Raw genomic sequence first — 25,395 nt, 5'->3', positions numbered from 1 at the left:
AATAAATAATTTTTATTTTTAAATTTTAAATAAATATATTATATATGAAAAATTTATTCAAATATTTATATTGATTAATGATCAAGTGAGAGGTTTTTACCGTGAAATACTTAAGTTCTAGGATGGACATTGATCTTGAACATTGTTTTTTAATGACAATCCGTTGTCTCTTCTTTTGCATTTATGGAAATATTCAGAAAATAATAAGAACTCTATTTGAAATATTGACTATTAAAGTCAAGACTTGGTTATGCAAATCTAATAATTTTCATCTTGAATTTCTTCATTTCCTTCATCATAAACTACTTCCAATTTTTCTACAATTTTGATGTTTTTCTTGCAATAAAATACTCGTTGACAATCAAATATTTAAAAATATTTATTCCAAATTACTAACTAATTTTTAAATATTGAATATAAAATTATAAATTTATTTATTTTAATTTTTTAAAAAAAACAATTTCACTAAAATAGCAAAAAATTAAAAATTGACAATTTTTAAAATCCATTTTAGGACCGTGATAATGATTATTAGCCATCCAACCTTTTGATTCAGTCACGCAAACCTAAATGAAAGGAAGCATAAATATCAAAATAAATATCAGAACGATTTAAAACTTTTGTAGTCCTGAGAAGTTTTCAACGGTAGGTGTTTAATTACCATTGTTTCATATGGTATGGTCCACCTGAGATCTGGTTCTATCTCACTTTTAGGTTCATGCAATCAAATGATCTAGCAAAATGCATGGAAGAAAGGCAGGATTAAAACACATAATTGTGGTGGGCCCCTTGAGCTTTTCTTGCCGCACAAAGTTGTGACATGGGTTGGCTAATATAACATGGATATGTCTGTGGCGATGACTTAATATGGTGAGATTTGGTTGGATCACGAGCTGCTATAAAAGATGTAACTTGATTAAGTACATATTAAGTGGGCCATATCTTTGACAAAGGCACATGGCTAGGGGTGTACATCGAGTCGAACCAAGTCGAGCTAGCCTCAGCTCGACTCGGCTCGGCCACTGGCTAACCTCAACTCGATCCTCCAGCCTGACTGGCCAACTCGGCTCAGTTCGGTCGGCAGCTCGGGCCAGCTCAGGCCGAGTTTGAGCCAAGATCGAGCCGAGTTCACCATTGAGGCATTTCCACAAACACCTGGACTGCACCTTCAAAATTCCTCTACATGTAAAACAGAAGCAATGGTTTTACAAGTATTTTATCAAACGCCTTCTAAACAACATAAAAACCAAGAAAAACGAAGAAAAAAAAAGTATTTATTTCATGTACATACCTTCCTAGGTGAGCAACATCTATGGCGAGCAACATCAATGGCAAGGTAACCGAGTCACTAAATTGGTTCGAACCGAGTTCGATTTGAGCTGGATTCGATCGAAGTCAGGTCAAGCTGGGGCCTACTAGAACTCGGCTCGAACTCATTTTCGAGCTCAAGAAATCAGCTCGACTCAGCTCAAACTCAGCTTCAAATCGAGCTTTTTCGAGTCGAGTCGAGCGAGCTAACCGAGCAAGTTCGGTTCATGTACAACCCTACACATGACTAATCAAATCCCGATGCATGTAGTAAAAGTTAAAAATTTAAGATGATTCTATAAATATTATTTTTTCCCGGAGATAAAGTATATATTAAGTTTGGAAGGAAATAAATCTATTTGAAATATCAACTATTAAAGTCAAGACTTGGTCACCTAAATCTGATATTTTTCATATTGAATTTGTTCATTTCCTTCTTATATACTACTTTCAGTTTTTCTACAATTATGGTATTTTTCTTGTAATAAAATACTCATTGACAATCAAATATTTAAAATTATTTATTCCAAATTACTAACTAATTTTAAAATATTGAATATAAAAGTATAAATTTATTTATTTTAATTTCTAAAATATTTTTTCACTAAAATAGCAAAAAATTAAAAATTGACAATTTTAAAAATCTCACAATATTGCTACAATAAATTTATTTAATAACAAATCTACGATAATATTGCAAATTTTCAAAATCTTGGCAATATTTGGCACAATGATCAAACTTATGTATTAGAACTCATAATTTCTAATATACAATGGAATTTAATCAACCATGACCTAAAATGAGATTAACCCATTTTCAGTCATCTTTTATTATTATTATTTAAAGGAACATAGACCCTTAGTTAATAATATATACTTATCAGTATAAAAATAAAATAAAAAATGGAAAGAGAATACAAGTAGTCAGTAGGCATCAGTATTCTCACTCGCTGCCCTCATAATTCAATGATCTGGACCCTTGATCCCCATGATCCTAGAACCATTAGATCAGTGGCTTATAACATGAATGATTAGAAATTTACGTATCTCTCTCTCTCTCTCTCTCTCTCTCTCTCTCTCAAAACTGCCATGCACATGCAAGTAGAAAATCTTCCCTTAGTTGGTTTTGCCTCTGTCACGACTGAGTATCAGCATGTGTTGCCACCCACCGGGGCCCACATTCTGTGATTGTACAATGAATTGAATCGTTCGTATTATCGTTAATACCATCAATAAGATATTCTCTCCCTTCAGTGATGATCCTGACCTTCAACTTATTGATTTGAATGTGAGCCGTTGAAGATCTTAGATCTATAGATGGTGCATGATTTGAATGTGAGCCATTGAAGACCAGATTTGAATGTAGCCCTCAAAAAGTTTTCAATTGTGGGCATTCAATCATAATTGTTTCCTATGGTGTGGTCCACCTGAGATTTACTTCTACCTTATTTTAGGGCCCATGCACTAAATTGACCTGACAAAATCGATGAATGGCATAGATAAATACACACATCGTGGCGGGGCTTACCTTATTTTAGGGCTCATGCACTAAATTGATTTGACAAAATTGATGAACAGCAGAGATAAACACATACATCATGGTGGGGCCAGAGAACTTTTCCAGTAGCCGAGGATGCCAATGTAAGAATTGTGTGCTACACTACCTAAATCGAGTCTCAAATCCAGTGGGCCAAAATGACAAGGATATGTTAGCCGCGATCTAACTTAACAAAATTTAATTGGGTCACGTACCGCAATAAAAGATATGACTTAGTCAAATAGGTATTGCATGAACCTTATCTATAACAGCAACACGTGGCCAATCAAATCTCAATACATATAATAAAAGTATGAAATTTAAGATAATCTTATGAGGACTAATTTATTTAGAAATAAAGTTTTATATATATATATAATTCAAATACTATAGATTAATGATAAAATAAGAAGTTTTTATCTTGAAAAAACCTAATTTTAAGGATGGACACTCCCCGACATTATATCCTAATCACAATTTGTCATTTCTCTTCTTTTGTACTTACTAGAATATTCATAAAATTGGGGCAAATCTTCTTGAGATATTAACTATTAAAGAAAAGGCTTGTTTTGCAAAACTAATATTTTTCATTTCCTTCATTATATAATAATACCATTTTTTTTTTCGCAATTTTGATCTTTTTTTCATAATAAAATACTCGTAACTTTTAAATAATTTTTCCCTTAAAATCACAAAAAATTTAAATTTAAATTTTTAAAAAATCTCCCAATATTGTCACGATTGATAATATTATTTTAATAAAAAATCTAAGAAAATGTTGCAAAATTTTCAAAATTTTGACGCTATTAACCATAGTGATCAGATTCCATGACTAGATGGACCAAAATCAAATGTTGAATCATACCAACGGTTGGATGTTGTTTCCAACATTATGGCCCACTTGATGAGCGGAGAGGATGGAATTATTTCCCAAATGATCTTCATGGTGGGCCCTACGGTTTCCATGGTGGCACGTTCTGGAAAAGATGACACGTCATCACACATTGTGGTACCTTGCAGTACGTGATCAGATCTCTTCATTTAATGCCCATACAGTGAGATAGACCATCACATGCGTCCATCTCTTCTAGAAAGATGACACCCCACTTGTGGGAAACAACCAACTAGATAAAGCCACGTGGACACTGACACGCCTGCCTACCACGGTGGTCCTTGGTACGAGTCACGTGGACCGTTTGTTCCTTCGTCGCACTAGTGGACAAGATGCCTAGATGATTGATGCTGTTGATGCAAATATCCGGTTCGTCCTCTTAGACCTTCGTATACCTGCACAGAGAGAGGACAAAGGAGACCCTGGCTTGAGCAGGGGACCCTCCGATGCCAAAGTCAGGCCTGGATTCTGGGTCTAAGTGTATTGAGGAGTTTTTAGAGAGAATTTTTTTCGTACCTTTCAAGGTAACCGGGGTCCCTCTTTTATAGCTGCTGGGGTATTTAATCGCACGAAGATTCTCTTCCTGATATTGTGCGCGGGATCTTCTCCTGGTATCACGGAGATAGGATCGTGCCCATCTCGAGCCTTCACCCGATCCCGTGAGCTTCGGGGTCGGAGATCTTATCCCAAGATATACGGGATGAGGCTTGATCTTGCGATGGTCGATTCTGATAAGGTGGTCCGCCCGACGCATGCCCGGAATGCTGATGAGTCGTCCGAACCGACTCAACCTTTGTCTCGGTTTAGCGAATCATGCCTCGGATTTGACACATCCTTTGGTGACCCGAGGCATTAAGTCCGAGTCTGCGGACTTGTATTTTTTGTCCCCAACAGATGCAGTACCATGCACTCAGTTGTCGAGGGTGTGGGCCCCGTAGGACGCATCCTGGCCGTCCATCAAAGAGGGAGCATTTATTGAATGGTGTTGTCTTTCATAATATCCCCTTCATGTGAAAAATCCATGCAATGGAGGACCGTTCAAAGTACGGCCCACCACTAGCATAGATTACATTGATTGCGTGAGAAAGTCCTTCCGTCTTGTGCGGCTGCAGTTGCATATGGAAAATGGACGGTTTGGAAAGAGATGATCGACGATCTAGATTCTACGATGCAAATATGTCCTATCCGATTAGTGCGCCAGCCTGATTTTGGGTGGGAGATGTACCGTAGAGCCGGTGGACCAGCATAGGATGAACCACCTCCATAGTACACGTGGCAAGGCGACTTGTGAATCAGGACCGTCCATGTGATTGAACATTTGTCAAAGCGACGGTAGGAAATAGATGCTTATAACAGACGACATTCAATTGGGGAGAAGTGAAGAAAATTGACGGTTAAGATTGTCCAATAGGTGTGATATATGAAAAGTTGTCCATCGATGGTCCGGCCCACTAGTCTATTGGTCCCGATCAGTACATTACCATGCCACGTGTACCGTTGAGATGGTTCTATAAGCTTGGGCCGGTTAAAGTTCGTACAAGTGAGGACCATGATCCAAACGATTGATATTCTTATCTCCACCTTTGGATGGCCCATCCAGCAAAAGCCTGCCAGATTCGAAGAATCCTAACCGTTCAATAGGTCGTCGTCCATGGATGGACAGTTAAGAGAGAGAATACAGCAACGGATACAGTTCAACTGAGGAAAAGTACAAACACCACACGTGGACCACTTCGACAGAGTATCGCCACTGAGTTTCAGGAAGTAATTGATACTCTGACGAGTCGGGATCCTCTGTTATCAGAGAATTCCTGTTACCCCTAATGCTTTCGCGTCCGAAGCTGTTTTTTATTATTTTTATTTTTTTGGTGAATGATGACGTGGACCAATGGGAATTAGGGTATCAGGATTTCTCTGTTGACCTGATAACAGAGGATCTGGACTCCTGACTCTACTCTAAGATGTTATCACAATCCATACTCATGCACATTGGCACTGTACACGTGGCATATATCAGCCTTAATCCAAACCGTCCAAAACATCGGACACCGCTTAAATGTATCATAATCTGCAAATTACGTGGAATAGATGATTAAAATTTTTTAAAAAAAAAAGCGATAGAATTCTTTTGAGTCCTTGACTATAGGTAGGGCCACCAACGGCTGGGATCGGACCCACCTGATGTCAGTATGAGCCCGGCCTATCTAAATTTCGGTGAGACTCCAGTCCAGCCCATGGCCTAGATCTGGGCCCGAGCCCGGCCCAAATTGGGTTAGAGGCCAGTGTGTTTGGAATGGGCCAGGTGGGCCTGATCAGACCTGTGGAGAGTGCCCGAGGCCACATCCAAATGACAAGCCCAAGAACTAAGCGATCCACACCGTCTAGCCAGGTGGGCGACTGCTGATCAGGTGGGCCACCACATCGATCAGCCATTTCCCAGACGGAATGGTTAGAGGAATGGCCCATATCCAGCAATCAAAAATTACCAGTGAGAGTCGTCTAGTTGCTGGAATTGGGTCGGGTAGGATCAAAGGTTGGGACCTTTTGAGCTTAGATTGGGCTAGGGTGGGCCCTCAACCTGACCCAACCCACCCGAGTGGTACCCATGTCCAAGCCAATTGGCCTAACTGGCTTATAGAGCGTGTCGCATACAATTTCATAGCCAATATGGAATAGAAAAGGCCCAGTCAGAGGCAGAAGTGATTCGGACAGTCAGAACCTTAAAACGGGCATATCTCACAAACCGGAATGAGTTATCCACATGCCATATATGATTTTAGGTTAGGATGAACTACTTTAGCCACCCAACTGGCTACGCCGGGTTGTCCATGAATGAGATTCCATCAGATCAGTGATCGAATTTCCATTTTATTTTCATTTTTACTATTTATAGTGAGTTTTTGTTTGATTATAACTCTTTATCTGTTGGGCTTTAGGAGTTGCGTCCAACATGAAAAGTGCTTAGAATAATTAGGAGATGTCCAGTGGGAATCACGACCGTCTATAGATAATAAGTTTACTATAAAATACACAAATCATGGTGGGCCCCATAGAGGTTACTCAGCATGCAATCTGCTTCCGTCCCATTGAAGGTGGGGACATTAGCAAAATACCTTCTTTTTTTCTATTTATGCTTACCAAATAGTGAAGTTATTTGGTACTTTGGCTGCTTATGCTACTCCGTACACAGGTACTTTGAAATTGTACGTTAAGTGTCCGTGAGTCCAAAAATCAGATCTTTTGAACAAATCCAAACCGTCTGATTTGAGTACACTTATTTGATGAAATAAGATAATTCGATTTCATTTTATTTTTTGAAACGTCCAATAAATGTCCACCAGTATGATAATCAACCAAGTGTAATTTTTTGTTTGTTTTAGATCTAAAATGGTTTTCAAAATATGGGATGCTTACTTTGAATAATGTGCATGTCGAGTAGGCAAATTCTCAGTAATTTTTAAGTTCCTGCGTGTCATCAATCCCGCTCTGCCAGAGTGTCGAAGTTTTTCTCCACTAAACATGTTTACTTTTGTATGAACAAAATTCCAAATAAACAATTTCTGAAAGAGGTTTGCTCAAATAAATCCTAACATGTTGCAGTACAATATGTCAGGACTTTAGCAGTTGACGGGTTAAAACATTCAATCTGAGATTTATGTATTTTGGCACTCTCTCTCTCTCTACACACACACACACACACACAAAAGTTCAGTTGGACTATAAATTAGGGTTCACCCAGCAGATAACTTCCAGCCTGTGATGTGTGTCTAACATCCAACACATCCAATAGGTTGGCCCCATCATGATGATCACCTTCAGAAAAATTTGGCCACATCCACTTTTCAAATGGAACAAGCTTGTAATTTGCTATTTATCAATGGCTATAAATTGTTTCCTGTGTTATGATCGCCCAATAAGCAAATGGGACTGATGTAAGAACTAGGTAATCCGCGTGGATGGGCCAACCCATTAGAAGGGTTGGATGTCACATGCTCTTAACTAGTTGGAAGTTATCGGCTGGGTAGACCATAACCTGTGGTCCAATCTCTCTCTCTCTCTCTCTCTCTCTCTCTCTCTCTCTCTCTCTCTGTGTGTGTGTATGTATCCACCAATTAGATTCTCTCCTTGTCTCAGATTTATACTTAATTGATTTTATTCAATCCCACAAAAGAGGCTCAGGGTACACTTCAAAGGGGCTTTCATGCATATTCCAATCCCATTCATTTAATATCCCACATTGGTGTCATTGACATAAGAGATGCCATTCAATAGAAGAAGACGGTATCATTGACATAAGATGTCATTTTTAGTCTATATGTTTTTATATACGGGAAGTTGACTAATCATCATATAATAATCGAGAAATTGCAATAGAAAAAATAGAGGTTTGTGATGATTTTGAAATCTTTTCTACTAGGCAATCTATTATCCTGATGCATGAAGATAATAAATTTGGTCATTGTGGTCGTACTCTATCATGAATTTCTGACCACATTCTCAATAGGACCCTCTTATCTCTTCCTTCTCCGAGCTCAGGTTATGAAAGAAGTATCTGAGGAGGTATTAGCAACAACTGATTTTATTACGGGACAGCTCATGATGTTCATATCGATCTATTATGCACCTTTGCATCTAGTATTTTATTACGGGACAGCTCATAAGATGTCAGGAAGTATTCAAGCAAACATCTTTCAGAAAATTGTTTAGTGTGAATTAACATGCAAGATAGAAGCACCAGGCCATAATCAAGCCTCACACAGAGCCTTGCTAAGTTCCAGTTCCTCTGCATCTTCAACTTGATTATGCTCTTGTTCCTCCTCTCATCAAAATAAATGATTTTTTTTCCTAAATAAACATTCCAAACCATCCATGTAGTGGGCCCAATCACTGGATGGCCAAGGTTGAAAACCATGCAGGAGGGAGAATTGGTAGCTAGGTATCATCCAGTTTAGTGTGATCTTTCAACTGCTGGCCATCCACTGGATGGTCCGGATCCCCCTTCCCCACCTGCCATGTGATGTGATGGTTATTGACCAACAAACACCACTTCCTGATCCAATCCAGCGCATTAGATCAGAGTTGGCCCCTAATGCAGACACCATGATGCAAGGGATGAATCTGGATTTCATTAGTTTTCTCAATAAGGATTTGAATCTGAGAAATATGGTTGGTCTGGGCAAGACAATTCAGTTTTAAAAAGGGTCCTTTTCTCTTCAAGTCATTCCATTTCATCTGCAGCTCAAAACAAAATTGATCCAACTAATCCAATCCGATCCAATCTGACCGGACTGGCTGCATGCAAATAGGCCCTTAACCTTTTCAAACTTTTCAAAGGAAACTCGTATTTGAAATCTTGCATAATCATGATCATTGTTGAGAGCAGTTTCTTCATAGATTCCTCTGATTCAAGTGAATTCAACACAACAAGAAGGCATATACAAGTTCTATACATTAGCCCCTACTCCATGTATAGATATAAAGGAGATAATGACAAGCAGTTTCACCTGTGGAAGGAGAGCTTCGAGACATCCAACCATATGTGTGGCCCGAGATCATGGAAACCGTACAATCCGGTTCACCGCCAAATCCAGAGCATCAACATTCCTCTTCAACATCTTTCTTTACAAATGTTAAGAAACTGCAAACTTCCAATTCAGGAGATATTCTTGTTTTGTCTCTAGCATTTTTTCACCAGCATTTAACAAGATTATTCTCTGTTATAACTAATAGGGAAGTTTCCTATTCAGAATCTGAACCCATGCAAGTGGAGCCCCTCATTTGTCAGGTGACCTAAAGCAGGGCTCAAGATGGGAACATCCTTACCTTTAGATCATTGGCCTACCATGAGACGATTAAGAAAACAAATGTCTGAATCCAATGGAGAAAAGGGACACTGAATGACCTAGATCTTCTGATCTAGGAGATCTTCAGAGGCATGGTTCATCCATGCAGGGTCCTTAGGTCAGATTACAGATCACAAGAGCACGGGCCTCACTTGTACGGGTAATGTGCCTCTGTGGGCGGTATGAACAGATGGGTAGTAGCTACAAGGGCTACAAGGGGACAAGGAAAAAAACAGCCGCACAAAGCAAAATGCATAATCTTGTAAGATGGAGTGACAAACCAGATTTTTGAAGGCAATTTGTTAGGAGCCCAAAACTCATGATTTCAGGAATTCTATACTGGAAAAACAATCAAGTATATTATTTGCAAGGTTTGCTAGCTGGACAGACTGTTCTCCACACGTGTCAACAATGAAAATGTGTGGAACATTCACCAGGTGTGACCCCAGCCATGTGAACAGAAACAAGATCAAAATTCAGTCTAGTCAACTTCTCGGGAAAGCCACATGGACATGTATATGGACTATTGTCAAGTTTCTCATACCACTCATTATTTCCCCATTGGGTAGCCCATCTGATGTTCGGATCATTGCATATCTTCATCTTCACACAGTGAGGCCAGTTTCTACACCATCATGTGTCCCCCACACATGCCAGGTTGGCATGCGTTGCACCTAAAGGTGCATCTGGAGAGAGTGCATGTGGGAGCTAGCAAACAAGTATACCACAAATCATTCAAATGCTCACATAGTACATAAAGGGCATGCAGCCAAGGTTACATGGACCATGGGTCACTGCGGTAAGCACTGTGGAACTTACAGTGCTCCTAGTTGCCTTGGGACACTTGCACAATCCAATCCATTGACCTAGACAGTTCATTAGAACCAGTGCACATTCATTACACAATCCAATCTAACAAATGCCATCCGTTTGACCAATGGCCTTAATAAAGACGGTCAAGACCATTTACACAAAATAGGTCCAACCAACAATTAAATACATCTATCTGTTAGGACCCATCATGAATTGCTTATAATTATAAAGAATCATCTTAGTTGGTCAATCATAACCATCCCATCCATGTATTGGAAAAAGGATGGCTATAGAAAGAAAGGGCAAAAAAAAAAAAAAAATCAAGGATAGATTGGTTCATCTGATCAGCATGATTTTTACATGCTAGCCCGTGAAATGTGTCCTAGACTTAATGGACAGCTCAGATTGATTGTTTCTGGACTTAATGACCAGTTCAGATTGATTGATTGGACTGTCCAAGTAAACTGATGCAAACTAGGAGCACCATAACCTATGATTTACATATGAAATGATATGTTATCACTGAAAATCTTGCATGCATACCATTATGTTGTGTGCCTGTGATTGTATATAAATAGAAGTATAAATAATTTATACAACGGCATAATCAATGATATAAGTAAAGAATCATATCTTTGGGTCGATGAAAAGAGTAGTTAGGATCACAAATGATGAACTGACCCATAATCTGGATCACACAATTCAGAACAAAAAACATAGGGGGGTTGGTGATCTAGGTTGCATGCAATGCAACTAAAGAGGGCTTATAGGTTCCTGCACACTAGCTAATGTATAGTTTGCTGAAGAGTTGGATTTTGTCCATGAAGGGCCCATGGCATGATGATCCAATATGATGGGTCTCATCATGGACGGGGGAATTCACTAGATCGGGACCCTTTGATATTGTGGAATACAAATACACTTCAGGTGGAAAAATTAGCAACAGTCCACATCCAACCATAAGAAAAGAGTTGTAATATTTCAATCTGGGCACTTTTATCCCATCAACAGGGAGGCCCATTCATTTGAACAGCGTGGATCACTAAACCACGGCCTCCATGTACGTGAAATCCAACTGGTCAGCAAACTGTTCATCTGCTGATGAGCAGCGCCTTATAATTCCTCGCAACTAAAATGATATCATACTATCATTGGTTTAGGCCCCAGCTCGGAGAGAGCACAAATACGCATTGCATTTACACCAACTTGCATTTTGAAACAGGCTTTTGTTTGGAAAGTGCAGAAACCCCATTGGGATTGAGAAGAATGGAGAAGACCTGTCAGACCAGCTCAAAATGGCAAGTACGCTCGATGCAGCACAGACCTATTGCACAAAATGCCCATTCCACTCAATGTGGAATGTAACACTTCCAAATGCGCCCTTATAAAAAGGATGTGTCCAACATGAGGTATTTTGCATCAATTATCAATTTAATAATCACAAATCTTTATTGCTTAATTTAGTACTACACAACCGCATGAACGATATCAAAGAATCCCAGGGAGATTAATTGAGATTGAAAAATAGAAGGATACAATTGCATGGCTAGACTTTCAATGCCCTTCATGTCTTGATTCAATCTGCAGCACAAAATACAAACACCATTAATTACTGAAGCCATGGATAACAATGGCTGCCACAAAATCCCACTCACTTAAGAGAGTAAAAGAGAATTTCTGATGCAATCTGAACTGAGCCCAAGATTCATGGGCCAAGCCGATGCCCATTAAGCGCAAGCCCCACATCTGGTCCATTAACATGGAAGCGCAAGCCTCCTATTTAGGTAGCTAGGTATGCAAAATCAATCAGCTAGCCATGCAATAATCAATTAGCCAAATCTTCTTAAATTCATTCTTATCCCTTAAGCTTCTTTTTATTGCTTTTCCATTTTTGTAATCAGTCATTGATTATCAATGGCATTATCAGCCTACCTTCTTTGTACGCATAAGGAGCCTATTAAAGAGCCTTACATGAGTAGTCTCAAGGTATCTTTGAATTGAATAAAGTTTCTAAATTTTTCTTTCTAACTCGTTTGTGGTTTTCGTGTTTCGATTGAAGGTGCTTACGTTTGAGCGGATCCTTCCCATCAACCGGCTGCATCAATTTCTTGGGTTGTACATTAGTGCCATGCAAATAGGTCTCAACACTCAAATTGCATAATCTTTGCAAAAGATGATTGTGAAAACAAGGTAAATGTTTCAGGATCCGCGAAGAAATTTAAAGTTATAACAAACAAGTTAGCACTTATAGAAGCACAGTGAGAGAGCCATCATCTACGGCAGACTCCAACAAAAGTTGTGCCAAACCGATGCTTAGGGTTGCCCCACCAGATTCCACCAAAGAAAGAGAAGGTTTGTTGTATAGGCAGTACAAGTCCAAAGGTTAAGATTGGTTTCCAACTCGAAGACGAGTTCTTTCAAAGAGGACAAAATCGATTAAAAAAACCCACGGCCCACCTACGCTCATTGTAGCGCTCAACAATGACATAGGCCCACAGCCCACCGTACAGCCCAACACATGTTGATTTTTTACTAATTATTTATGGATTTGGGGGCCTAAATGAAAGATTACAACTTACTATTTTTGAAATATATGGGGGCTAATTTAAAGAGGTGATTGAAGAGATGATAGGCTAATTTTATTTTTTACATTTTCTTCTATTATTATTAGGCTTCTACCATCTTAGGTAGATTAGATTTATTTGAAATCAAACTCTTAGTTGGGGCATTTGGGGTCTATAAAAAGGGGGGTGGTGTAGGAGTTAGTCATTCCATAACTTTCTTAGTGTGATTTCTTAAGTTTTGGAAGAGAAGAAATTTGGTATCAATAAAATTATTTCTCCCTCTCTACTCCATTATTTTTGTGAGTGAACTCTTGCCATTTCTTTCAATTTGGGCGTCAAGATCTTATTGACTTGATAATCAAGTTGCACCATAATCATATCCTTTACAATCAACGGCCAGTGTTCTCAAAATCATTATCATATAAATATTGTAATAGGGGTTGAAGCGCATCGAATCGCAAATCATATCGTAAATCGTAAGATTTTTTATGGTTTCTTTAAAATATGAAAAATATAAATAAATAAATGAAATTAAAAACTTTAACACTATCATGACATGATATTAATTAAAAATTAAATGATTCTTATCTTTCCTTTTTTTTGTCTTTCAAGAAATTTTCCTTTAAAAACATACAACGATCCTTTAATAACTTGTGTTCTTGTTACATTTCTTGAATGTAAAATCGCATTGTAAAAGCGACATTTGATTCTGAAGACCAAAAAAAAAACAAAGATATTTTGATTTCTAAGGCATTTGATTCCGTAGACTGACGAAAAAAAAAATATTTTGATTTCTAACCATCATTCCACAATACATACAAGTCAACATGATTGTAATCATCCATAAAAACATTCCAAACAAGTCATACATCAATTTGGTGTTTCGACCAATTAAGAAATAAGAAATCATAAGTATTTAATTTTTTTTAAAAAAACAAAAAACAAAAAACAAAAACAAAAACAAAAAAGCTCTACAATTTAACATTAAAGAGAATATCGATCGTTTAATCTTTTATAAAGAACAAAATAAAATAATTTACCTTCTCTCCAAACGATTCTTGTTTTTTTAAAGGTTTTTTAATAAATGATTCTTAAAACCCCCACCAATTTAAAAACATAAAATGAAAGCCAAGTGAAGCTTAAAATAGAAGAAAACATGTATAATGAAATCGTAAATCAGGATTTGAATCAAAAAATCATAGGATTCATATAAAAAGGGATTCAAATGTGGGCTTCAAATCATTTTGCTTAAGATTCGCCTCAAATCGTAAATCGTAGGATTTTGACAACACTGTCAACAGCAACATACAATTGACCACAACAGACCAGCACATGCACACGTGTGCGTGCGCGCACAGACAAAAAAGGTGGACTTTAAACAAATGGGATATTATAAAAAGCTTGGGACCGAAGTTTGTACAGTACATCTTGGAGATTTGAGCTGTACTATCCAAACCATGGATATTATGGGCCCCACTGTGGATGGACCCTCTTTTTTATTTTTGGAAAGGATGGATGGACCATTTTAATTAACACCTTGCTACAAAAATCTCCCAGATGGAAAATTACAAAACATTCAATAGGTAGCCAACTAAATAACTAATAGAGGGTTAACAAAGAAAATATAGCCATGGTTCACATTCAACAAAGAAAGACTGAATATTGTATAGCTAGGATATTCCAATCTGGGAAATCTTGGGTGCATGGTCTGTCCATGGTGAGTCCCACTCCCATCATATCAATGGTTTGTGACACCCAACAATTAGCTCCGCCCAAAGATAATCAATCCGAACACAAATTCTCACCAAGCACTTGTATAATACCATTACCCATGTTTTGTCAAGGAACCACAAGACATGATAAACCCACGCTGACGACTGAAAATGCTACAATCTTCCAAACGTGGAAATGTGACCAATGCTATTCCAGAACCTCATTGCAGACATTGACCCATTGTGGTTGTAAAGTCTCTTCCTTCTGTGAGAAACAGAGCTCAGACCATTGCTGAAGTGTGGATCCTAGAACTTTTGATTAATTAAAACACATTACTGTTATAAAGCTTCATTGCAGTTCTCTGAGACGGTCATTTCCAATTTATACAGCCCTAGAATCGTAGTCGCAACTTGGCAGATTGACCCAGGATTTGGGTGAGTGAACTTGGCCCAGTCACCAACTGGGTGACAAGGTCAAGATGCACCCAGTTGCATCTGACTCAGGGCTGATTCGCCCAAGTCAACCGATTCCAAACCTTCATATATGGATTATGGACAGCCCAACTTGTTGGGACTCGGACGAATAAAAAATCTCATAAAACAGAAGGATTAACGGTAGGGTTTCTAATGTAGGGGCATGTTCACACCGAGCTCGAGTGGGGTCACCTGTGGGATGCAGGGGCACACTCGGGGTGGGCGGGGCCCACGGGGGAGGTCTCGTGTTCGAGATTCTTCACCGGGGGTGATTAATGCGCATTTCACATCGGGCTCGAGTGGGGTAGCCTGTGGGATGCGGGGACACACTCGGGGTGGGCAGCCCGTGTGAGGCGGTACCCATGTGATTTGGGGCCCACGAGGGGAGTTCGGCCGAGGTTCCAACCCATGAGATGTGGGGCCTGGGCTATAAGATAAAGGGATTAATTCGCCATGCTCTGATAGTTTGAGCTTTTAAAGCAAGTGGTTAATTGTCGTGCATCGGTTTCTTTCAAGTTTCCAAGAGGTCTATGTGCTCTACATGCAGCCACTACGCATGCATCTCTACATGGACGATGATTGTGAGACATGAACCGTTCACAAGGTTTGACCCGTCATTAAAACCCAGCAGCATAAAAATAAAATGAATCCACTCATTAGAGGCCCATCCCTATTAGAAAACAATTGGCATTTTAAACAAACTGCAAATTGTCTGCATTCAACATATAAATGTGGCTCTCTTTATGCAGTAACTTGCAGGATGTTTTCACCTCTGAGCTACAAGGTGGGCCCTCATTTTGATCATCTCAGGTCTTTCATACACATTACAGATTGGCATCTGCAGTGTAGGATGTAGACATGAATGGAAAGAATGTATGTTTTCCTAGAAAGCCTTTGTGGAAGGAAGGCTGCCTATGCTTCTGCGGGGTGAACAAGAAAAGCTACGATAATCTTACACCATTTGTTGTTCATGCACATGCGCTTGGTAGATCCAACCATCCATCAAGATGGATTTGACCATGTAGATGAGCAGCTCTAAAAATAAAGCTGGTCTACTCTTCATGAGGGCGTCAATTTAGAAAGAGTCAGCTAGGAAAGAAAAACTTTGCCAAGTTCTTTATAGCTATCCATTTATTTCGTAAACTGTGGCCAGATTTTTTAGCCAAGGCATGTTCACAATGGGTCCAACCTGTTGACTGGCTTGGATCTTATATCCATGTGCATGATGGTACACATGGTGGCACGTAGATGGGCTGCCTTGTACGGGACTATGAGAAAAGCTCTATTCCTCCATTACACTGAGTTCCTAATTCCTCCATGAGGTTTGCTAGAATACATCCCAACATATTGATATAGATACATGTGGACTTTAGCCTTCGGATCTGGGGTCATCATTCAACGATCCAAACTGGTTGTATGATGGGCTTCACCTTAGATGGCAAATAGCCAAAAAAACATAAGCTCTTCTATTGGAATTTTTCAACCATTGATCAATATGTGCCGTCTCCCACTGGGCCACATTCTGAGATGGTTCAATGATTTGAACCATCCATGTTCTCGTTGCTTATATAAATGAGCTATCATCACAAAATCACTCCTTAATGATGATCCTAACCTTCAATTTCTGGGGTTGGATGTGAGCCATTGAAAATTCTTTTCAATGTCCTAAGTTCATCTACGGATAATGATTGTCAGAATCATCCAATCAGACCTGCCCAGCTGACCTGCCAAGTCAGTGTCTGCAAACTATGCCTAGTAGACAGGAAGGTCATGAAATCAGTCTCAACTACTGTTGTTTTCCCAAGGATGAACTCAGTCAATAATATCACCACCACATTTTTTTCTTTATACATGGAAGTTGGGCACGAACCCGAGACCTTGATTTTGAAATGCACCCTGTCTACAATTGAGCTCATAATTGCATCATCATTGCCTTGTCCCACCTAGTTGGGGTTGGCTTTCAATAATATTGCAAAAATTAATAAATAAATGGAAGTAAGGACCTCAGGCATGAATTTATGTAACGGTTTCCCTTGGTTGCAGCATCAAGTGCTGCAAAACAACAACAACAAAAAGGAAGTTGATTAGATGAACGAAAAGTGAACCTCAGATTGTATCTTTAAAAATAATAATAATAAATAAATAACTAAAAAAGGAAAAACTATGGGGACAGAAGAAATATCAGCCAAAGACTAATGCTATTATTCATGTCTATCCTATTTATGTCCCATGACAACAATTTAGCCACTCCTTCAGTCATGGATCCATATTCATGATTGATGACATTTTTGTATGAGGATGCAATTTTGCAGGGAGAAAATAAGGAGGCCATGCAAAGAACCGCATAAGCATAAAGTCATTAGCTAACAAGGAACTATCGGGACTTGATGCATTAGAATGTGAACGGTGTCTTGATGCATGCATTTTGTAGAACTGGGGCCCGTGCTATGGTAATCCAAACCATTGAACAGACAGGCCCCTTCGTGGCGGCTGATACTCCAAAAGTATTCTAAATTGGAAGTGCCTAGCCATCCAATCATTGACTTTTTTTATGGAAAGATACTGTATCTTTTTTGTTTTTTGTTTTTGTTTTTCTTAACCACCTGTTATGGGTTAGGATCTTGCAATCTGGAAGAATTTAGGGCATCCCTCATTGACAATGAGAACCACTGGATCAACCCTGTTGATTGATTGGCTCATCAGGACACCATTCATGTCCTGATGCATCACGACCTGCTACTTCTCTGCACTAAACAACAAAAATCATTTTACAAAGTTTGTAGTGCAGTTCCCTTTACTTGTATTCAACTATCATCAAATGGCAGCTACATGCAACCCGATATTGCTCAAATGCATTATAGATTACCAGATTCTTGCAAGCGGCCTGCAGCATCATTGAAGCAGTGCATGTGTTCAATCGAAGTGCCTGTGACCTACAAAAATTGTAAAATTCCATTGGAGATGTCACTGATCATTCGTACAGACCAATTTAAGTCACATATTTGCTGCACTAAAGGTTTCGACATATTATCCTCACTTGAAAAATAAACATCCACTTGATGTTCAGATATAAGTTATAACCATTTACATTTTCATCATGCATATGATCATGTTCTATCATTTCTATATGCAATTGATGCACTCTGAGATTGGAGTAAAAGTGAGAATCTGTTGTGTAAAAGGACAGAAATCATATCAAGTTAGCAACCATCAAATGCTCGTGTGCATAGACTTCAATGGAATTTTAGACGTGTTGATGATGAAAACCAGTAACTTGCACTCTTATGTCCGATCTCATAAAGATTCGACTGAGTAAAAGAGATAGAAATTAATTCCATGCATCCAAGAGATAATTGGGCAGACCATAGAAGTTTTAACATCAACTAAAATAAAGAGATTTATCAACCACACAATTCTTATACGCTCCTTTACATACATCAACACTGACGACCATGAAATATTGTCCATCATTATCACCCAAAAAAAAGGTGGGGGGGGCGGGGTGGTACCAAAATTTTGGGTAAGTCTTCAGAAGCATATGACCAGACCTTGTAGTTAAATTAAAGGGGAACACAGTTACTGAGAAATCCATTACCCCTTGCAGATGCTATTTCTTGTTTCTCGATCTCACATCTGTTTAATGCGTTCTGTAAGAATTGTAAAATCACTGCTTACACATCATTCCCTGTATCTGTTGATCAGTGCGACAAGTATGAGTTAAACAAAACATCCAATGGCACCCGAGGAGTTAGCTTATACAGGTACCACTGGAGCTTGCCTGTGTTCATCACATGTCATTCAGATCGAGGAAAATTTGCTCCTTGTCCATCATGGAGTGAAATCTCACATAAGCCTTATTTAATAAGGGTAGTATGATGTCCAGGCTGAACCACAGGCATTTTAATTCAGAGCAGCATTCCAGAAGAATATGGCTCACCGATAAATGATCAAGGCTGTCATCTGGTGGGCCCTTAAACAGATGGATGATGGACAAAGAATCTCCACCATCAAACAATCTCAGCCATCTGATCAGCAGATATTTTCCATTGCAACCGACTGCTAGCAATACTTGACTTTTGTCCATTTGCAGATCAATTATTCGATGCCAAGGAAAATTGGAGAGAGTTTCAAGCAGCAACGAATCCAGGATGGGGCCCACCAGATGAACAGCCTCCACCACTGAAAAGTGGGCCCCACCTGCATCTGTGTGCTGGTTAGAGTTAAAACACATTAGGACCTAGCGACCTCTACTATTGAATATGGCATTGGATAATTGTTCAAGGCTCTAAAAATTAAAAAGAGTGACCAAATGTGTGTGGATCTACATGTAATTTGGTTTGCAATTATTAAATTCAACAAGTGAATTATCATAATTGGTGTTCAAGTTTTTGAAACATAATATAACATGCCATAAATGTATTCATAAGCGATATAAAAAGAGCATCGAATGTGAAGTGCCTAGACTTCATTTTTCTCCATTGTATAATTGCCCATAACCCTAAAATATAGCATGCATTAAGTTGTGATATTTTAACGAGGAGACAACTTTAAACTTTAACATACATGTTAAGTTTAAACCCTGCTAATTTTCTTCAGATCTGATTCTTTTCTTGAATTTTAGAGTTTAAATTAAAAAAAAAAAAAATTTAAAAAAAAAAAAAAAAAAAAAAAAAAAACCTTATGAGTTATGGACTTAAATATTGGTTTCCGAGTGTGACTCATGAGGAGACTGAAACTGGTACAACTCAGCCCCAATTCATTCTGTTTCAGTCTGGTGACTCATTTCATTTCCCACCAAATCGAGATGATTCAGGTGACTCAACTCAATATTGGATGATATTTGGAACCATCAGTCATGCCATGTACGAAATACGTGGATATTATTGTCCAATGGGGGGTAAAGCCAAGTAGGATGATAGGTTATGCACAAAGGAGAAGTTGAACAAAGGTCACATTACTATGTTCCTATTAAAATTATCAGTCAGTCTCCTAGTGTTAATGAAACTTGTCTCTTTTATGTTGATCCCAAGTAAAAGCATCATTTTCACGATTTCGATAGAGCTAGCACATTGGGCTTCTAGGCCCAACCCACAAAAGACAATGCGTGGACCAGAACTATAGGCCCATGAATGACATGGAATCAAAACCGGTCTGAAACTGAGTCACCTCACCCAGGATCATTTAAATTCTCTAGACAAGTCACAACAACAGTTCCAATCCAAGTCAGCCAAACCCTGAAAGTGATATTTAATTCCTTGGTGGGCAGACTAGGCCTCATTTTCAGGGCCAATCAAGAAACGGGCCACCCCAATGCCTAGGTTTCATAGCATTTATCTCAAGCCGGCCCAAGCCCAGGATCAGGCCCATTTAGGAGTAAAATTAGGCCAAGATAAGAGTAGTAGTGCGCTGGTCATGGCTGGGCTCCAGATGGCCCATAATTGGTCGAAAGTTCAGGCCTGGGCCTGGACCATTCAGTAATTGGGCCTTCAGTTCCTTGCCCAAGTCCACATTCAATTCATAAATGGGCCTGTTCCATGAGCTCGCTCCAGCCCTAATAGATCTTCCAAACAGTGACAAACATTGCCAACATTTTAAATGTCTCACGATACTTTCAAGGAAAATTAACCAAAAGATATTATCACGTCGATATTGCGATAATTTCAAAATCTGGAAATTTTAAACTTTTTCCACGATTTTTTCACAACTCATCACGATATCAATGCAAACCGAATATTTAGATGTAAATAAATAAATAAAAATCTTTTCATACCTATATAATTAAAACTTTAAATTATTTATTAATTTATACCAAATATCATTTAACTTTTATTTTCGCCAGACCTTCCTGATAACGTCAGGAGAAAACCTCAAAATCTGAAAATATCACGAGAAATTCCCAAGCCGAGAAATTGCCCGATGATGACATTTATTACAAGGCTTCTAAAAAATCACCGGGCTTGGCCATTCATCAATTAGGCCTCAAAATCAGGCCCGGGTCCGACACATGGACCCATAGTACTGGCTCAGGGCCTAAAACCTGACCAGCCTGTCAAGAGCTCATGCCCAGCCTTTTTTTTTTCTTTTTTGAGAGAGGTAACGAGAAATTTATCTTTCAAAAAAAAAAAAAAAGAAGAACAAGAAGAAGAGAAATTTATTAAAGAAAAAGGAGACTACTTATAAAAAGACGCCCAATACATACAAGAAAAGTTACAGCTATCAAAGAATTCAATACATAAAGCCCAACCCATAACATCTACCTTGGCCCTCCTAACCACCTCCGAAACCAACCCACTTCAGTAGCTCATGCCCAGCCTCACAAGGCCCATTGTCAAAAACTAAACATGTGAACCTTTCATTACTTTGTGAACCAAATTATCGCAATCTAGTTCAATTGTGCATCCAAACGCAGCCATAATTTCAATTCCAACCAAATCACAGCTCAAAATCGTACATCCAAACATGGCACCGCCTAAAATCACATGCAAGCGGTGGTCTATAAATTTTAAGTTGTACACACTTTTCATCTGAGAAGCATTTCAAGTTTAAACTGTTTATATACCATCCTATTGGCTTTTTAAGGGGTCATTTGAATGCCTATAAAATTTTGAGTTGTAAGTGACTTTCACCTGAAAATGGTTTTCAAGTTTCAACTATAAGTCACTAACAAGGAAGTGACTTCTCACCCCCAGCCCCATGAAGTTTCATGTCTGTTTTGCCCGTAAGTTGTTAACAACCCATCCACATCTCCGCCAAAACTACCTCCAAATGGTTAGCACGATACCTACAGTGGTTTCAAATTTAAGTTTAATTCAAATGTGTAGTTTATCCAAAGGTTGTTCTAATCTCTTGTAATCTATAAATACTAAAGGATCCATGAGGCCCAGATTATTCGATTAGCTTCATACTTATCACATGCCCTTTATGGTATCAAAGCCATAGAGGGAAATTGCTCCTTTTTTACAATCCCAACCATCCAATCCTTTTGATCCTTTGATCGGACCATCGGTATTGTTTTCACTGTGGGTAGGACCACTTGCCAACATCAATCCACTGCCCGGATCTGCAACATCGGAGACCGCTAGCAACTCTACACGAAGGCCATCTCCCATCAACTCAAACCTCTGCGATCGAATCGGTAATTTGATTACTGCCTACTACCCACATCACCCGTGTTATCTCCGATCGAATTTGATTTCCAATCAGCTCGTCATCTCTTCGTTCTTGTCAACATTGTTTCCGCTCAAATTAGATCGGTAATCCGATTGTTGCCCAAGTCAATTGTGTCCTCTACCATCGAATCTGATTGCCAATCGACCGCATCATCTCGTCGTTCGCAGTAGCGATGATTTGGTCTTCATTTCTATCGTGTGGTGCCGTGCAATCATCCGGTTGCCAATCAAATCGGCCTTTTTTCCCTACCAACCGATTCAACTTTCGTTTTTACCAATCGAATCAGCATCATCAGCAGTCGCCGACTATTTTCAATTTCGCCTTCACCAACCGAATTAGAATTATCAGAACTCACCGACTATCTCAACTTCGTGAATATCGGAGTGTTGTGGGCGCTCTCCAATATGTAACTTTAACAAGGTCGAATATTGCCTTTATTGTTAACCAAGTGTGTCAATTCATGAATGCTTCACGATCAAAACACTGGATGCCAGTTAAGCATATACTACGCTTTCTTAAGGGCACCATCTCATATGGCCTCCAATTTTATAAAGGCCCTAAAGGTCATCTTACCATTACAGCTTATTCCAATGCTTATTGGGCATGAGATCCTGATTATCGTCGTTCTACTTTGGGATATGCCATTTTTCTCAGTCCCAATTTGAAATTTTTTTTTTTTTTTGACGTCAAGATGTCCCCACCCCATTTTGAGGCGAAACTATTCCCTGCAAATTCACGTAATCACCCACAAACCACGTTTATCGAGTAATCCGAAGGAGGCAGTCCCAACTTGATCTTTTGGAGTGCCAAGAAACAGCCCACAAGTTCTCGCTCCAACACCGAATCGTGGTATTGTTCTCTTGCCGTCACAACCGCAGAAGTATTTTGGAACAGTATGGTGATAATATGTACAACAACCTCATCTTCTCTACTGTGATAATATGAGTGCCATTTTTCTCACATCCAATCCGGTTTACCATGCTCGCACCAAACATATTGCGGTGGATTATCACTCCATACAAGAAAAGGTTACTCGATGTGATCTTCTTGTTTGCTACGTTGGTACAGTTGATCAAATAGCTGACATCTTCACTAAAGGCTTAAGCTCTGTCAAGTTTCAACTGTTACAAGACAAGGTTCACATCACCAGTCATCCGTTTAACTTAAGGGGGCCGTGTTAACAACCCATCCACATCTCCACCACAACTACCTCCAAATGATTAGCACGATACCTACGGCAGTTTCAAATTTGTAGTTTATCCGAAGGTTGTTGTAATCTCGTAGTCTATAAATACAAAAGAATCCATGAGGTCCATATTATACAATTGGCTTCATACATATCACATTCCCTTAATAATTGACTTACAGGGTGAATTTCCTTCCCCAAACACCACCGGTAATTGACTTGCCTGTAAGTCACTTCACTTACAGAACATACAACCATCCAAACGACCCGTATGAGTGTAAAGTGTTTACAGGTAAACAGTTTGTGTTTGGCTAACTTGAAAAGTATTTAAATCACAAAGAGCTTATGATTTTCTTGTGAGCCTAGGAGAGCATCAAGGGATGCACATTCTGGACCGATTGAATGTCCTGCACCCGTTAGAATGGGGTCCACACACAATCTAGAAGGTTTTTTCAAGGTGGGTGCACCATCCCAACTGTACCCTACAGTGTGGCCCACCTGATAATCAATCAGTCTATTCTTTGGAGGCCCTACAAGAGCATCGCGGGGCACAAATGATGGACGGATTGGATGTACCCTACACATCAAGGTGGACCCACGTAGCATGTGTGTGTATCAACCACCGTGCTCTGCCACGTAAAGTGTATTTTCGAACATTTCACTGCGTTGCAAACAAAGTTATCGCAATCTAGTTCAATCGCGCGTCCAGGCGCAGCCATTGTATAAATTTCAACCAAATCGCAGTTCAAAATCGTACATCCAAACACGGCACCGCCTAAAATCGCAAGAAAACTGACCTCAGAGAGAGCCAGGCGGAGTGAAGAGAAGAGAGAGGTGAAGCTCTCGGCAATGGCGGTCGAATCCCTCTCGACGACTTCCAGAGCTCTGAAAATGTCGCGAGGGAAGGAGGAGGGCGGTATGGGGCCGGGTGCGTCGGATTCGAGAGCATCGTGTGGAGCGTTTGCATGCGGATCGAGATCGCGATCGAGAGTGGTTTCTGGAATTAGGGTTTCTGCATTCGTCGAAGGCAGAGGAAGATTTGGCGTTTTATCTCCTTCATCTGCTTCCATTTCTCTCCTTCGCTCTTCTATCTTTTGCCGCGGGATTTAGCGGACGTATATTGAGTGCACCGAGGTCGGTACTGTGTTGACGTGTCAAAGCTCTGTGGGCCCCACCATGATGTATGTGTTATATCCACTCCGTCCATCATTTTTTTCCAGATCTTTTTAGCAATCAACCTATCAATAAGACGGATCCAGAACTCAAGTGAACCACACACCATAGACAGCCGTATAGACCATAACGTCTACCGTTGAAACCTTCTAGGGTCCACAGTCATGTTTACTTTCCATGGGCGCAGATTCGGTGGATCCCTGACTTTGGGGCGACGGTTACGTATGTGACTTACATAAGACTGTCCATTCGTTTTGACGGCTTATTTTTTTTATTTTTTATTTATTTTTGCATGATCTCTAAAAACGAACCATATCCAAATCTTAGGTGGACCACACCATGGGAAATAGCTGTGATTGAATACCCACCATTAAAACTTCGTGGGGTTACCGGAATGTTTATTTGCCAAACTTATTGCATTGCTACGAAGGTCTAGATAAAAGGACCATATAAATATCAGTTGCATTCATAAGCTTTCGTGGCATGTAAGAAAATTATAACAATCAACCACCACAGTTTTTGTATTGTGATTCATTTAAACTTGTATTACTTTATTTTCAGAATCATACCTTGAAATGGGCTTTCAAAATGGGAGGAGCCTTGATGTAAGGCACATTCATGGCAATGGCCCTATAGCAAGGGATCCTCCTTAGTGAATCCCTCGATGAGGGGTGTCCAATTCCCTCCATTTCCTGTGATATGCACCTCTCTACTCCTTGCAAG

The 25,395-nt window shown here is 39.4% G+C and overlaps 1 protein-coding gene across 4 annotated transcripts; it reads right to left on the bottom strand.

The window, feature by feature from the left end:
- Positions 1 to 8,845: 8,845 nt before the first annotated feature.
- Positions 8,846 to 24,603, bottom strand: LOC131230986 (uncharacterized). Of its 4 annotated transcripts, none has more exons than XR_009164162.1 (6): positions 24,297 to 24,603; positions 18,010 to 18,076; positions 17,147 to 17,195; positions 11,930 to 11,974; positions 9,242 to 9,352; positions 8,846 to 9,137 (listed from the first exon to the last, which is right to left on the bottom strand). XR_009164162.1 is itself a non-coding variant. In XM_058227029.1 (6 exons), the coding sequence occupies exons 1-5, from the start codon at positions 24,567 to 24,569 to the stop codon at positions 9,290 to 9,292; spliced, it is 501 nt and encodes a 166-aa protein (XP_058083012.1). In that variant the 5' UTR covers positions 24,570 to 24,603; the 3' UTR covers positions 8,846 to 9,137; positions 9,242 to 9,289. The 4 variants fall into 4 exon arrangements, 3 of the variants coding, with proteins under 3 accessions (XP_058083012.1, XP_058083010.1, XP_058083013.1); XM_058227029.1 differs by having other exon boundaries at positions 9,242 to 9,356; XM_058227027.1 differs by having other exon boundaries at positions 8,846 to 9,356.
- Between the last annotated feature and the right edge of the window lie 792 nt (positions 24,604 to 25,395).

The sequence above is a fragment of the Magnolia sinica genome, chromosome 17 (assembly GCF_029962835.1).
Source record: "Magnolia sinica isolate HGM2019 chromosome 17, MsV1, whole genome shotgun sequence".
Classification (NCBI taxonomy): Eukaryota; Viridiplantae; Streptophyta; class Magnoliopsida; order Magnoliales; family Magnoliaceae; genus Magnolia; species Magnolia sinica.
The sequence above is the reverse complement of the archived record's forward strand: the minus strand, read 5'-3'. Positions and strand labels throughout refer to the sequence as shown.

What these genes read in the sequence shown, in the direction of transcription:
- LOC131230986 (XM_058227027.1), bottom strand. Translation starts at nt 24,569, where the DNA reads ATGGAAGCAGATGAAGGAGATAAAACGCCAAATCTTCCTCTGCCTTCG. An exon ending in TCCGCCTGGCTCTCTCTGAG is followed by an intron (nt 18,077 to 24,296) that starts GTCAGTTTTCTT and finishes CAATTTTTGTAG; the next exon opens with GTCACAGGCACTTCGATTGA. An exon ending in TACATAAATTCATGCCTGAG is followed by an intron (nt 11,975 to 17,146) that starts GTCCTTACTTCC and finishes TTTGTGCTGCAG; the next exon opens with ATTGAATCAAGACATGAAGG.